The sequence below is a fragment of the Crassostrea angulata genome, chromosome 3 (genome assembly GCF_025612915.1).
Source record: "Crassostrea angulata isolate pt1a10 chromosome 3, ASM2561291v2, whole genome shotgun sequence".
Lineage (NCBI taxonomy): Eukaryota > Metazoa > Mollusca > Bivalvia > Ostreida > Ostreidae > Magallana > Magallana angulata.
This window is the reverse complement of record NC_069113.1, coordinates 9,951,066-9,967,561: the sequence shown is the minus strand read 5'-3', so window position 1 is coordinate 9,967,561 and position 16,496 is coordinate 9,951,066. Positions and strand designations below refer to the sequence as shown.

General features: G+C 33.2%; 2 protein-coding genes across 2 annotated transcripts; one reads left to right on the top strand and one right to left on the bottom strand.

The window, feature by feature from the left end:
* The first annotated feature begins 46 nt into the window (after nt 1-46).
* Nucleotides 47-9,758, top strand: LOC128175473 (serine/threonine-protein kinase VRK1-like). Its single transcript, XM_052841103.1, has 13 exons — nt 47-184; nt 2,000-2,048; nt 2,252-2,389; nt 2,473-2,528; nt 2,783-2,852; nt 4,013-4,209; nt 4,418-4,522; nt 4,732-4,864; nt 5,460-5,580; nt 6,796-6,854; nt 7,044-7,201; nt 8,520-8,820; nt 9,239-9,758. Exons 2-13 carry the CDS (start codon nt 2,015-2,017, stop codon nt 9,331-9,333), a joined length of 1,467 nt encoding a protein of 488 aa, XP_052697063.1. The 5' UTR covers nt 47-184; nt 2,000-2,014; the 3' UTR covers nt 9,334-9,758.
* A 479-nt stretch (nt 9,759-10,237) lies between these two features.
* LOC128175474 (mitochondrial chaperone BCS1-like) lies at nt 10,238-12,369 on the bottom strand. The gene is made up of 4 exons (XM_052841104.1): nt 11,459-12,369; nt 11,138-11,293; nt 10,684-10,801; nt 10,238-10,563 (listed from the first exon to the last, which is right to left on the bottom strand). Exons 1-4 carry the CDS (start codon nt 12,189-12,191, stop codon nt 10,305-10,307), a joined length of 1,266 nt encoding a protein of 421 aa, XP_052697064.1. The 5' UTR covers nt 12,192-12,369; the 3' UTR covers nt 10,238-10,304.
* Between the last annotated feature and the right edge of the window lie 4,127 nt (nt 12,370-16,496).

Below are 16,496 nucleotides of genomic sequence, written 5' to 3'. Positions count from 1 at the left end.
AGCAACGACCAATCGAAACTAACAATAGAAAATTCACTGGCGCAAGTTTTTGAACTTCCGGATATCACCTTGTGGGTCTTACCAGCATCAGTAAATATTGGACCTGCAAATGTATCATCTGAAGATGCATTGGAGTTAAAGATGTCAAGGATCTGACAGTCGTTGTTGAAATATTTACAGCAAAGTATATGTTTCTAAATGATATATTTATATTTGTTAATTTATTTCAAGCTAAAACGAAACATAAGAGGATACATATTTTATAACGCTAAAAAACTTAGAAACAAAGAGTTAAAGACAATGAATGATTTACTTAACTTATATGAAATAGGTCTATCAGAACTAGTTAAAATGAGATTGTTTACACAATTTACATTTGTACATCAAGACTCGCTACTGAACAATGAACAGAACAGAATCTATATATTGCTATGTTACAATTATCATGGTTATGTCAGAACTTTGTGAAATAAGTGGTTGAAAACCATTTCAGAAAATGTTGGTTGATAGACTATAGAGATAATGTTGAACCACCATCATCAGCTCAAGCATGTCTGTCTGTATTAAAGTGAATTAATATTGCTGTCACCTAGTGGTGTTCCAATCATCGATTATAATCGAAAATCAGTCGATTGCTGACGTAATCCAAGTGATCGATTGCATTTTTAAAATTCTGATTAATCGGTTTATTATTTTATTTTACAAGCATAATAGTTTTTAACCCTTATTTTCCAACCACAGCTATTGCTTTTGACTTATTGTGTAAGTTAAAGGTGCAGATAAATAAACTCTTGTATTTCTACCCGTATAACAAAGCATGTTTCTGGGCTTGGGCTTACTTTTGGTTCTATAAAATGAACAAAGGACCAGTTGGATCACCACAGAAAGTCATCATTTACCCATTCTTATGATATATTTGTTAAAATTGATGTACTTTTTACATGTCTGATTATAATCGATAATTAGTCAGTTAGAGTAACCCAATCATCGATTATGAAATTCTTACCGATTCCCATCACTACTGTCACCAGATAAATTTTCCACCTCACATGTTGAATATGGAAAGTCATTTGTTGAGTTCACAATTTATCAGAATATGAAATTATTAAATCGAAAAACAAGTAATACACTATTTAATCTGTGATAATGTACATAGAAATGAATTCTATCTCCATCATTTACACCTCGATAAATATGTGATGGTCAGAAGGTTCAAATACAGGCACCAGTTAGATAAATATGTGATGGTCAGAAGGTTCAAATACTGGCGCCAGTTAGCTCAGTTGGTGTTACCTGATAATCAAGAGGGCCCAGGTTTGAATCCTTGTCTGGTTCGTCATTATTTCTCCCATCCCATTACAAGTATTGTTGCTAACTTCATATCCCACTTGAATCACCAAAGAAAGCATTTTATTGTTTGAAGAAATATGAAATGATTTTAAAACATAATATTTACATTCTCCCCAGTCTTTGTGATGACACTATAAATCGATTTCGTACTCTACAGTCCAATAAATTCAAATGACGTATTGCTGGGGCACAAGCAGGGTTTGCATACTTAATATTCTAATTTTAATCCGCCTATACGAGATCATTCTTTGAATATTATGAGGACATACATATAATTTTGATCAGGGTGTGATTGAATCTATCTTGGGATTTGATCATCCCCGATCAAAATTATCACCTCATAATAATCGAAGAATGATTCTTTATTCCTTAAATAAATGGATACAATACAATATTGTTACAATACAAATATGCAATGAAATATCTCAAAATCTTGGGTATTCCTTAGTTTTTTAACAAATTCTATATAAATTAAAACTATATATCAGAGCTTATACAAATTGATATAAGGCAGTTTGGATATGTTTTGATTGATATGATAGTTTTTAATCAACTGTTAAAGTAATTTAAAAGCATTTCTAGGCAGAATGTTTATTAGAAATACCAGGATACATGTTCACTACAAATATGTATTTTTCTTTGAAATTAGGTACAAAAAAGGACTATGCCAAGAGGAAAAGCAGGAACAAGTGCAGCGGGTAATGAAAATAATGTTGGTTTACAAAAATTTAATGTGAAGATCATTTAATTGTGATTTTGTAGCATTTCTATGGTTTGAATTTGTCGAAAATCGTCAGTAAATCATTAGTCAGGTTGATGTATTAATTGAAGGGGTTACATTTAACAAGGAGTGTTGCAATGTAAATTTTATTTTGTATTCATTATTACGTTTTTTAAAAAGCCAAGAAGCCAAGGGCTCCTAAAGGCCCAAAACTTCCTGCACCATTTGCTTGTGGAACTATTCTTCAAGATCTAAAAAAGAAGCAATGGAAGCTTGGAAATGAAGTTGGCAAGGGAGGCTTTGGCCTAATTTATCTTGGTAAGGGTTCTTTTTCATATGTTCTTTGAATTATGAATCTGTATTGAAAATAGATCCTAAAGTTGCACTACCTTTGATTTCAGCATCTGAAGATGCAAACTCTCCAGTTCCTTCAACAGCTGAGCATGTGATAAAAATAGTAAGTCCTGATATTTTACAATGGAATATACTGATAATTTTTTGATGACATAATAAACCCACCTTTGATACAAAGCAAGGCTCTTCTCTTCCGGCGGAAAAATGTGAATGGCTGAGTACCTTTTACATACATGAAAAATGGATTTAAATTTCATCTATTTATTCAAGTATTCCACTCTTTAGTATAATTTTCGTTTTGTGATTCCTGGAACTCCCTCACTTTCAACAAATGATTGTATCCTACTAACTTTTCAGGAGCCACTGTCCAATGGACCTTTGTTCTGTGAACTCCATTTCTATCAGCGTGTATCTAAACCAGATATGAGTAAGTGTGACCTAACAGCTCCATGTTTCCTTTTCACTTACATGTAATTTATTGCAATTGCAGAAAGTAGTTTCAGTCATGCAGATTAATGTGTATGTATAATAAACATTGCGTATGTAATGTTATTCAAATATTGACTGGGGTTGAGGGCAACATTGATTATATTAGCCCCCGAAGGACGAAATATTGCCCGATGCGAAGCGGAGGGTAATATATTCGTCCCAAGGGGGCTAATATAATCAGTGTTGCCCCGAAAGCACAGCCAACTTTTTTTTTTGTTATATGGAGAAACATACCTTAATTTAAGAAAACGGATCCCTTTAAACTTCTCAGCTCAACATAGAATTCACGAATTCAATTTTGAGCAAGTTAAGTTAATTTGCAAAATATCATTGACGTCAAATGGTTACTGGTGATATTCCGCCACCCGTAGGAATTAGGTTACAGATGCTCTACCTGATTTTACTGCGGCAGTAATTCGCAAATCCTTATATTAGTTATGAAAGCAAACTGTTGCATTGCATGTCTGTTGTTTACTTGCCTTGACTGATTGCATATTATGACGTCGACACCTTGTTTTGGAGTCATGAAGAGTTCTCTTTGTCACCGTTTTTGAATCAACAAATCAGAAGTGATTAATTGAAATGGAGAGATTATTCTCTAGATATTATTCCTAGCTGGTCATTATTAAAAAATATTGATCGGTCAATATTTATTGTATGAGCTAATATTGAAATTATTGACTAATCATCTATATAGAGTTATATAGTGAGAATATACCACTGAATATAACAATAACTTTTAGTTTTAGCAATTTAATAATTGAAGTACGGATATTTTATTGACAAATTGGTGCCATTTCTAGCTCAAATGTAAAAATTTCATAACAGATTTTGTTTTGTAATAAAAGTTTTTTGCCTCGACGTCAGCACATGATATAGCGTCTTCTTCTCATGCACCATGGCCTATAATCTTCTACCCCTACAAATACTTTTATTCAACAATTTTATTCATCCTGAGAAAAAAAAAATTGCACAATATAATCTGTTATGTATTGTATATGGATGTAATGAAAACTTGTATAATGTGACTTGTGTGCTTCAATATGGAAACAGATTACTGTTCATTTTAATAAATGTACATCATATTAACTGTTACAGTTGATGACTGGGTTAAAAACAAAAAGATGAAATACCTGGGAGTTCCAAAATATATAGCCCATGGCACTCATCAGAGGGATAAAGAGAACTTCCGATTCATGGTCATGCCCCGCTTTGGATCAGACTTGCAGAAAATATTTGAAGGTTGTGGAAAACATTTTGCAAAGGAAACTGTACTGGCTTTAGGATTAAGAATGGTATATCTATATTTAAACTGACTGAAGAATCATAGAATGTTTTTCCTTTGTATTTTTTTTATCAAATTCATATATTGCTTTACAGGCATTTAAGTTTTGAAATAATTTTCCTGTGTTCCAACTACATGTACATCTGTCTTCAAAGTATTTGTTCATCATTGAATATGGTTTTTGTACTCAAGATATTTAAAAAAAAATATTTTTGAAGATTGATGCTTTGGAGTACCTTCATGAGAATGGTTATGTCCATGCTGATATCAAAGCCTCAAATATACTTCTAGGCTTCAGCAATCAACAACAACTACAGGATCAGGTAATATTAAATCATTTGGTAATCATACATATATATTTATTTTCAATTGCGATAAGGTCAGTGAAGGGTATTTTGAGTGAAGAGTAGCTGCTCTGAAACCTTTTCTATTCTTTACCCCATGCCGTAAATTTTTCCAGAAAAAGATGTTTCAATCTTGTTTATAAAGTGAATATATTTCAATCATGATGAGTAAGATCCCCTATTTTCAGGTATTTTTGGTTGATTATGGATTAGCCCTGAAATACAGTCCAGACGGATCTCACAAACAGTACAAAGAGGACCCCAGGAAAGCTCACGACGGCACCATCGAGTTTACAAGTACTGATGCCCACAAAGGAGTTGGTAAGTCAACATTAAACTTCTACTGAATGATGAAGTTATAAACTTGCACTTGTACTTCAAGAAAGTAATGATGTCTGATCTTAACGATTTCCACTTCTCTGCATTTCACATTTCTTCAATTTTTAAATACCTGAAAACTAGTTGATTAATACCCCAGGTATCATTTATCGTGGATTTTGCTTCTATGATTGTGTAATCTTACAGTGTATTACAAACTGTTTTTCATCATTGACTTTAATTGAGTGGTATCATGAAAAACAATAATATCTTTTTGTCTAGACAGTGGGTTAGACCTTTCAATTTTCTATTCAAAGTTCTACACAAATCTCCACTTTTCCTTTATTCCCAGTGATTTTCTCTGTTTTTATTAAGTGGCCTCTATATTATGTATGGAGAATACATAACATCTCTAGGATGGTAATGTTACTGTGAAATTTAGGTGGCTGATGATGCTGACAAATGTTTTATCAGTATATCTTTTGTTTATTTTTTTGCCTCCTGACTATTACCGATATTAGAATTACTGGTATTATTCATTATTCATATACTTCAAAAGCAGCACAATCATCAATGATCAATCCCTTTGGCTTTTCAGCTCCTTCACGAAGAGGAGACATGGAGATCCTGGCATTTTGTATGCTGCAGTGGCTGTGTGGAAAATTGCCATGGGAAGATAAACTACTGGACAAAGATTATGTGGCAAACTCTAAACTCAAGTAACTCTTAATTCATTTATAAAATTCTGGAGATGTTTGGTTTACTGCATGTATATGGACATGCGTGTATTTTGTAAAAGCAGAAATATTTGTTAGGAAATTAATTTCATTTAGTTCATCAAAAACATTTATCAAGAAAATCCAATCCTCAAATTTTTTTATAAGATAGTATATTGTTTTTTTAATATAGTTAAATATAAAATCGCAATAAAATTCATTCAAATCACGCACAAACAAAATTTCATTCACACAAAAATGTCATTTCCTTACCCTCTGGTTTTGATATCAAACCCACAATTCTGATAGATATACCGGTAGTTTTAATATTAGATATAAGTTTCAATGACACCTTTACAGGTATGTTTAGAATGACTGACAGATGTTGTCTCCTCTTTTCATATCTCACAGAAAAAGGGTCCTCTCACACTGAGGATTACCCAAATAACTCGTATACATGTAGTTCTAAGTTCAGTTGTCTTGACATTTGTGCTTTGAAACTCTAATTTTTGGGAGCTGATTTTAATCAACTCTCCTATGCACTTACTCGGGCAAAGCGAAAGTGAAACAGTGTTTGGACCTAAGCACAAATCAATACCGCTGACAACACTTAGTTCTTGAAAATAATTGATAAACTCGATGCTATGTATTCTGAAGAATTGTTTCTCAAAAAACTTATTTATTAATACCATGAAAATAATAAGATTTTAAATTGTACAAACAGTTCAGATATTTTTTAAAGTCGTATGTATTCATAAGCTAGAGATCAATGTAGTCTCGTTCTACCAGACGCTTGGCTGTCTCCGTTATTATCCGACAAAACTCTTGAGTCTCTCTTGCTTGTCAGAGATAAACGGAGACAGTCCAGCGTTTGGTTGAACAAGACAAGAGTTCAATCTTGCCTGGATCCATACAATTTCTCAGAAATATTTCGATTACTGATGTACTTCATGCCGTGCAAAATCACATATCGTTGATTTTGAATGATAATCAATAAAATCAACTCCCGTCAGTACTTCAGTACTTTGATTGTACATCGTAAACATGATGCTCTGGTTAGTTTAAAATCAAGAAACTTGCCTATATACATTGTACAGCATTCAGAGCTTTTTTCTTCATATTGCATGTAATTGAATACTTTGTGAAGACATGCAGAATGATTTCAATATATTCAAATCTTATGTTTTTTAAAAGTTTGTAAATGAAAACTTCTTGTAGGTATATGAAAAACATTCCTTCCCTGATGAAAGCTTGTTTTCCAAATGGGGAATCACAAGGTACTGTACATTAACTTGCATGTATATTTTGAATTGTTTGCCTATTTCTTTTAATGTTTTATGGTAATGGTAAGTTTGGCTTCAAATCAATCGGTATTGAAGTTTCAGAAGTTGGAGAGAAGGCTCATAACTTTAATTCTGTTTTTTTTTTATTTAACTTTTTCAAGCATTATCAGCTTTTTTTTTCAGATGAAATTTCAACATTTCTTACCATGGTATCAAAATTGGGCTATGATGAGAAGCCAAATTATACAAAATACAAGGAAGTGTTTAAAGGTGGACTGAAGAAGTTAGGTGTGAAAGATGAATGGAAACTCAGCCTACCGATATCAGGGCCAGCAAACAAAGTAATTCTGCCTGCCAGTTTATACCTTTTGTTCAGCAAACTAATTTGTAAACTACATTTTGTTACGAAGTGTAGGTTGAGAAAAAAATTTTATTTTGACTACTTGGTTAGGATTTGTTTGAAAAGATAAAAAACCTGGTTGACACTGGTTCTTATAATTTGCAACTGAGTTTTCCATAGGAAAAATCTGGTTTACAAATGGTGAAAATGACGGTGTGGGAATGATTGCGAAAAGGGAACCCTATTGTACGGATAACTCCTCCTACAATTTTCAAGATAGAAAGTTGATGTTTTGCAGATCAGTTGTACATATATCAGAGATGTGCATATTACTTAGACTGTTGAACTTGGTTAATTTTTTGGCAATATATTGCATATGCAGTACTCCATTTTTATGAATAGGTGGTGTTTATCAATTCAGGGTTGACAAATGGATTATGGATAATGTTCACACAAAAGAAAACCCAGTTTGCTGTCACATTAACATTTTTATACCCTCAGTCCAAAAGAAAAAGGGGTACAATGTATACAGTTTTAGCCTTGTATGTCTGTGTGTCCTTCCGTCTGTCCATAACAAAAATTTCTGAAGCATTTTTCTCAGCAACTATTTATCGCAGGTGCTTAAAATTTACCGTAATCAAACTTTTTGTTAAGGCATGCCATATGGTGGAATTTATTTCTGTACCAATCGAATGTCGACTTCCTCTTAAATGACGACTTTATTTTCAAACAAATTTTCTCAAAGATTTCTCAGTAAGTTTTCTTTGCAGATGTTTGGAATTTTATCATACTCTTTGTTTAAGCACGACATATATAGTGGAATTTTTTTTGTACCAATCGAATGTCAACTTGCTGTTAAATGAGGACTTTGTTTATTTTTTGCCTAAATTTTAAAACAAACCCCCATCAACGATTACTCAGCAACTATTTATCGTGCTTGAAATTTTAAAACACTCTTTGCCTACATTCTTTGTTTAGGCATGACATATACTGGGATCTATTTTTGAACCAATAATACATCAACTTCCTGTTAAATGTCGATTTTGTTTTTTTTTTTAGCCTAAATTTTCAAACAAATTTGTGTCAATGATTTCTTAGCAACTATTCTTTGCAGATGTTTGAAATTTTAACACACCTTTCTTTTGGCATGCTATTTGTGTACCAATTGGAAGTCAACTTCCTGTTAAATGTCAACTTAGTTTATTTTGTATATTCACATCAGAGCGGGGGTATTACATTACTAGTAAGCATTGGCTCACAGATATCTTGTTGTTTCAATATTCATTATGAAAGTAAAAATTCTTCCAATTTAATTTCAGAGGGGACTCAAAAGGAAGAGTGAAGGAGGTGCTGAATGTTCTACTCCAAAGAAAACAGCTGTGGAAAAAGTCAGAGGGACACCAAAAGCAGCTGCTGCCTCTGGTTCTCGTCAGGGTACACCAAAACTAGCTGCTAAGCGCAGGCAAGGCACCCCACAGGGAGGGAAGGGTAGAGGCACCCCTAAGGTTCCAGCGTCAGTGCAATCTCCAGTAAACGGGAAGGCTGTAAAAAGTCCACAAAAACCCAAAAGTCCAACAAAAGTCAAAACTGTCAAAAGTCCAGTGAAATCTCCAGCTAAAGGTACTTCCTGGATTCAATATTGTTCTGTGTCTTGATATTGGTATACATCTTTTACACCTTGGAGTTGCTGAAATATTACATGCATATATTCATGTGTACACTGTGTTTGTTTAATAATTGAATGCCAAAAATGTGTTCAAGTTGTCATCATAGTTGTGATTACTGATAATTGTTAGAATATTGTGTCTGATTATGTTTATGGTAAACATTAATGGTATACATGAATTATGTATTATGGTATACATTATTTTGATATAACAGTACTCATCTAAACACTAAACAGTTACTATAGAGTCTCATCATTTCTCTTTGTGGAATACAGTATACTTTATAGCCTGTTTTTATTACCAGCACAATATTCAATATTTGCATAGTTAGTGTGGCGAGAATTCCATTGTTTCTTACTTCTCATTCACAGGCACTAGATTATCAAAACCATCTACTACTCGCCGCAAAGTTAAAAGAAGTAAGGCTCCCAAAGTTGATGCTTGTGTTCAGACCTCCCCCTGCTGAGTTTAAACATAGTGAGAGATAGAGAGTTACTCATACATGTAGGATAGTCATTCATGTGTTCACAAGAAAACAGGCCCCCAACAGAAACTGTTTTTATTTTTTGATACATGTATGTGTACCATTTTACTTGAACTGTCGAGGAACGCGTTACCATTCTTGTTACAAAACATATACTTTATATGATAAGATATTTTCTTGGTATTAATACAATGACATGGCTGTATGGTAACAGAAACTTAGTCACAGAATGGTTATTAAAAAATCCTGATAAGGATAATTTGCATGTATTGTGTACATGTTCTTATTGAATTACTTTTCATCAATATCTGTAGATTTTCTTTAAAACTTATGATGATTTTTTCAAAGGTTGTCAAAATGTTTTAGATAAAAATAAATTTTTTAAACAATTAAATACGTGTACGTTGCTTTGTTTTTTTTTTCTCTCACAAAACTTATACATAAACTGTAAATTGATTTTTCCCAGTGGCCAGGTATATTTTTATCTTAATTTTCTGTTTTGACCACAATCACAATATAACAATAAATAAAGATAGTTACATTGAAATTAAGGTCAAGACAAGCTTGGCATCTGTGGTGATTTTATTAATTTACATGGAATTAAATATTACCCATGTGATCATTCTTATACAAATATCTGTCAAAAAATGCTGTGGAATAAATTGTACAGCCATATCAAAACTCGCATGTCCAAAACTTCTTGGTTATCTCTCTTGACATTGTATCAGATTCAAAAAGATTGTTGATAGCATTACTGTATTTTAAATATCGCTGGATAAGAAAATTTTAATCAAGCACTGCTTCATTACCTGAAGTTTTATAATTAAAATACAGATATACCCGGTACTTGTAATATTCTGGTACATATCATAACATGAGATTACTCTCACTATTCAAAAACTGAGCATAGATTTATTTTGATCAACACTAATATACAAGTATACATGAAGTTTTCATAAAGATTTCCACAGCAGCTCTATGTTTGTGAGCGCTCCCTCAGGATTGTCCTTGTGTTGTAGGAACAGCCCCTGGATCTGGGCCGCGGTCACTGGCTTGTTGTGCTGTCTGACCAGGGCACAGAATTTCTTCCCACCCTCTTCGCCTCCCTCCGGATAAAACCTCGTAAACATTTTCTCTAACTGGAAGTCTGTTGCATAACCAATCATTTCCTTAACATCCACTCTTCCTGGTCTTATGAGGGCAGCATCAAGTCTAACAAAACATTAATATGTTAATTTACATGCATTCTACAGGTATTTGAATGTATTTGATACATTGCATAATGGTATATAAATTACTGAAATGGTTTTTGGGATGCTTTTTCCACTTTACCTTTCAATGTAGTTTGTAGTCATAAAGATGATACGTGCTTCAGCTGAAGCTACCCCATCTAGAGCATTCAACAGACCACTGAGTGTTAGTCGACCCATTCCTTGATACATTGTAGGATCTGTAATTTAACAACGGCAGTGTAAAATATGGGCACAACAGACACTTAGTAATACTGATTTTAAGGTTTTATTTTTTCTTTAAGTGATTGATATTTTACTATTGATCATTTTTAAATCATAAAAAAATGATGCGCGCAAATTAAAAGCATCATAGATGTTTCATCTTTGTAAAATCTATCAGCTGCATGACATACATGGATTATTTGCCAACTGCAAGGTTTTCATTGATATATAATGTGTGATAAGTGATTCATTGTCTGTATATAGAAATTTTAAGACAAGTGTCTGAAAATTAGAATAGCATGCAGCAGTTTGATTTATACATAGTAACATACTCTCTTTGGCAAGGTCTCTGTTGAGGAAAGCTGCATCTATATCTTCCAGTAGTATAATGCTTTGTTCTGGAGCAGTTGTGAGAAGATGGTTCAAGCGATCATCTGACATCCCACGATCATTTAAATTCATCAAACATATGCTGTAATCTAGTTGACCTGTAAAAATTATAGTTGATACATACCATTTGGAATTTCTTGAGTTTGTATATAAATATTCTACTATCCACAAAAAGATTGTTCATCCAGTATCCTTTCTGTGTGGTGATCATTTTGAGAATACATATAAAAATAAACTGAGAAATTTTTTTACACTTATTTTACCTGCCAGTGCTGTAATGTAGCTACTCTTTCCACACCCAGGTGGGCCATACAGGAGATAACCTCTTCTGTACGGAATACCACGATCATAATACCATTTAGGATTTTGTATGAATTCTTTAATGTCATTAAGCATTTTCTCAGAAACTCCTTTGTCTAAAACAACTGATTCAATTGGTCGTTTCCGCCTCGGATATCCAAAAGGTACCCAATCAGCCCCCATTGGGGTATACATAACTGTCCTTCCTTCCTCACTAACAAGGGCTAAAGCCCTTGCTTCCTCTAGAATATCTAAAAACATGGTTTTATTTATTCCCAATGCTGTCATCGTGACACTTTCGTAAGGTTTTCCAGTCTGTAAAGACACTGCACTTTTTTCGACAGACCTTTCCACTCTGATCACGTTGTTTTTATACCGGAAGAGGTGGATCCCGGGGCTTGGGATGAGATCAAACTTTGTGTACACACGACCAGTCTCGGATTGCTTGAAGGTCGTTTCCACACTGACGTGGTGGGTCCGAGTCCCGTGAACCGTTATCCAATTCAGTAACCAATGGTAACTCTTGTCTCTGTTAGGAATCTCCAAAGTAATCATGCAGTTTCTCTTGAACCAGATTAATCCAAACTGACCACTTTTCCTGAGCACGGAAGCTGCAAAACCTACTCCAAACAGACCAAACCCAGCACCAAAATAAGGGTTATCTCCCAAAGAGGATATATAGTCCGAAAGTGGCATATTTCGTATTTCAATGTTTTCACAGTTATTCTGTTACATATAAATGCTCCATATGTCCTTTTTAACTTAAAATCGATCGCTGCTGTATCAATCCATTTCTTACAAAAGGTGCCTTTCACCGTGTCATGAGTAACAAATGGGCGCAGACATATTTGATTGTAAACCAAGTATACCGATCCCGAGGTTTTCATTTGATCGGTGTTGTTTCGCAGAAAGAACTTACTTTTTTCTTTGGCGGAGTTTCATATAGTTTCCTTAGAATTTCTTAATTCAGTTTTCAATTCAATTTCAACTATGTTCCGATAATCTATCTTTTTTTTTTTAGAAACAGTGTACATACAATGTCAACCAAACCAATGAGCCAATAATTAAATAAATGGAGAAGGCTTGTATAGGCATTGCCTGCTCCCGAATCCATTTATTTAAACGTATATTTGCATAATAAAATATGTTTAAATCAAAAAAAAAAAAAAATTCAATTACATGATTGTAAGTTGTACTTCTGAATTTTCAAAATTCTATTGTATATCATGCTCAACTTATTTTATTATTGGAGGAGGGGGTTTCGGACATATGATTTACAATTAATCGTACTTGCTTTATCTGAGAACATTAATTAAATTAATGTACTTTGTCATAACACAAATTACCTGTATCTTTTCTTAATATTTTAAGTTTTACGCAGAGCGATACCCAATAGTCTAAAATCGAAACTTTCGTGTAATTATATTATTTTGATTTTTTTATGATTTGTAATGCTAAAGCCTTTTAATACTTATATGCATATACATATTATTTGAATATTTCTCAATATTCTGATACACATGTCCATCATTTATGATAATTACGTACTGATGAAAAGTTTGCATCAGTCATTTCTGTACTAAAGACCATACAAAAGCTGACCTTAAAATAATTTTTCAAAAAACTAGAAATAGAGCTCTCAAATGCCTGTGTTTATATACAGCATGTTCTTGCAAATTTAGAATAAACCTAGCAAAAATATTGAGATGAAAGTTTTAAAACACTATTTATGTAATTTTTAAAATATCCACACCTGCATGATGCGTGTATGTACATAAGTTTGGATACAATGTAAAATGTCGGTCTGTAATTCCTGCCAATGTGTTATGTGTATAAGTGACACCTTTAATTAAAAATACTCCATTTTTTTTTACAGTTCCCTTTTTCTGAAAATACATCGATATACAAAACAATATAGTATATATAGGTTACTGGCTATTAAAAGAAGAGTCATAATTAGAAATTCCTGCTCCATAGAAAAATGTGGTCGGCGGTTAAAGAAAGGACAACCTACACCATACTAACACGCTAACATCATGGATCTCAGCTAAATTATGATTCTTTTACCCTCGTTAATCATTTTCACAAGATTTAAATCATATACTTTCCAAAAATATCCGTTCTTGTGTTGGTTTTAGGCGGTGAACCTCTTTTCTTAATTAGAGTTAAGTGCTCACAACTCTCTAACTAATTGATTTTTTTACTTACTGGAAAAACAATACCTTGCAATGATATATCATTTACTCCCATGAATGGATTTAATTAAAGTTGTTTATTGAAAAAAGATAAGCAATACTTCAGTTTTCGGTTCATCGTAAAATGATACATTTTGGGCATGGGTTGCCTTGATATAAATATTCCCCTTTGTCATAGTAAATTATTTTGCTATGTTTCCTGAAAAAAATACGAGACACGATTTGTAAATTAATAGACCAGTTAGAGAAGACTTACATGTGCAACTGCAGTAAAACTAGTACTGAGTTCAGTTCTTGCTTTACTCCCCCCTCCGATTAAGTGAACAAGCTCAAGTGACTAACAATAATAAAACAGTTATTTACTGTTTCCATTCCAAGTGCTACTCTGACTAGTTCATGACAGTATGACGTGAAGAAGCCTATACATAAGTAAAATAAACTTAATTCTCATTATACAGCATCATACCATGGATAATGTTCAGGTATACCTAAAATACAATCATTTATTATAAAGAAGTACGAATTTTTTCTATAACTATTGAATCCATATGAATTCTGGTTTATTTATTTATATTGTATTATTATTTGTAAGAGTGATAAAGTAACAATATTCACTGAAAGAAGAAATTACAATGTTCAATGAATGTTGAAATTACAATGCTCATTGAATGTTGAAATTACAATGTTCAGTGATTAATGAAGTTGCAATGTTCACTTAGTAATGAGGTAAATTTGTTTAATGAATGATGAATTAAGTTACAATATTCCTTTCCTTGGGTAAAGAAGTCACAATGTTCACTAAGTGATGGAGTTATATTTTTACTGAGCGATAGCGTTACAGTGTTTACTGAGTTATGAAGTTACATTGTTCACTATTTGTGAAACTTTAATGTTCACTAAGTGTTGAAGTTACAATGTTCAGTGAGTGTTGAGGTTACATTGTTCACTATTTGTGAAACTTTAATGTTCACTAAGTGTTGAAGTTACAATGTTCAGTGAGTGTTGAGGTTACATTGTTCACTGAGTGTTGAAGTTACATTGTTCACTGACTGTTGAAGTTGCATTGTTCGCTGAGTGATGAAGTTACATTGCTCACTGAGTGTTGAAGTTATTTTGTTCGCTGAGTGATGAAGTTACATTGTTCAGTGAGTGTTGAAGTTACAATGTTCACTGAATGATGAAGTTACAACGTTCACTGAGTGTTGAAGTTACATTGTTCACTAAGTGTTGAAGTTACAATTTCACTGAGTGATAACACAACAACGTCCTTTGGGTGATGAAGTTACACTTTTCAATGAGTGAAGAGGTAATATTGGTCACCGAATGATGAAGTTACTATGTTCAATAAGTGATGAAATTGCAATGTTCCATGGGTGTTTAAGTTATAATATTAACTAAGTAACTGGGTAACATTGTCCACTTAGTAATGAAGTAACAGTGTTCACTGAATGATAAAGTTACAATGTCTACCTAGTGATAAGGTAACATGAATGTATGTAGCGTCTACGTCTTTGATGGTAGAAGCCCATTGATTGTTTGTACACGTTGCTGTTGTTTACACTCTTTGTTGTCCTTTGTTGTACACTATTTTTACACCCTGGACCATACCAAGCACACAGAAGATGACGTATCTATATTCATTAAGTTTAGCAATCGCGTGTATAAAACTCAGACCATATTTTCTCCCTTTATTGTTTAGTTATGCAGAGTGTGTACGCTGCCCTTGACATTTTAGAGGCTGTACCCCTGGGGCCCACAGCGTGGGAAGCTGGAAACCATTAAGCTTATTGCACTGTGCAATAAGTATCTTACTCTATAAAGCATGCAAAGCCGTCATGTATTCCCCATTGGGAACACAGGGCGTTGTGATGCTGTACCGAATAAGATCTGAACAAACTGATGTCAGAGCAATAGGACAGGATCATTAAAAGAGGGTGTTCATTTCTGTACGCTCATCCAAATAGTTGGGTGGATTGTCTTTAAAACTTAAAATAAAACACGGTTTTTACCGCATTTAAGTTTCAATCGAAAATTTCATCGTTTAAATTTAATTAACTGTAATTTTACTAGTGCTTGATGTACTATAATTATGTGTTATCAATAAATAATGCCATTTACATCCCAAATACCGCATTTAAGATTAAATTACTTTCATAAAGGTTTTCTTTTTACCAGCTATGGTAAAAAAAGGTATTTTGAAGAGTTGTTTGTTTATCATTTTATTACTTGAAATTGGGTAGTAAAGTATTCATGACTTTATCCATCCACATTTATGCGTCGTAGAACATTATGAAATGGTTTGAAGGTTATTTTTAATGCTGGTGCCGAATATCCATCGTTAAAAATAAAGGATTACTGTCAACCCTACAAATAGCACCATCATTAACTTAAGTCTCGGGCAATGTCTAACAAACAGTCTGAAAATTTAGAGAATACTAGTATGTGTAGTTTACATGCATGGTCGAACAAGAATATCGATTCACTTATCGAGGTGGGGGGGGGGGGGGGTTAATTACTATGCTATTATAAGATCCAGTAATGCAGTGTACAGTGGAGTCTCGTTCTCCCAAATTCCATTGTTCTCGACCAAATTCTCCGGATGCCTGAGGAATCCGGATAAATGTGAATGATTGATGAAATATTTTTTTAGTTGGGTGAGGCGTCCAAAATATTAAGCAAGGCACTTTTAATTTGATATTCCCAACTCAGAAAAGTGTTAGGTATTATTCATTTCTCATGGTGAAATTGTCTTTATCATTCACCTTATTAATAATAATACAAAAATCATAAAACAAGGCGTTGTGAA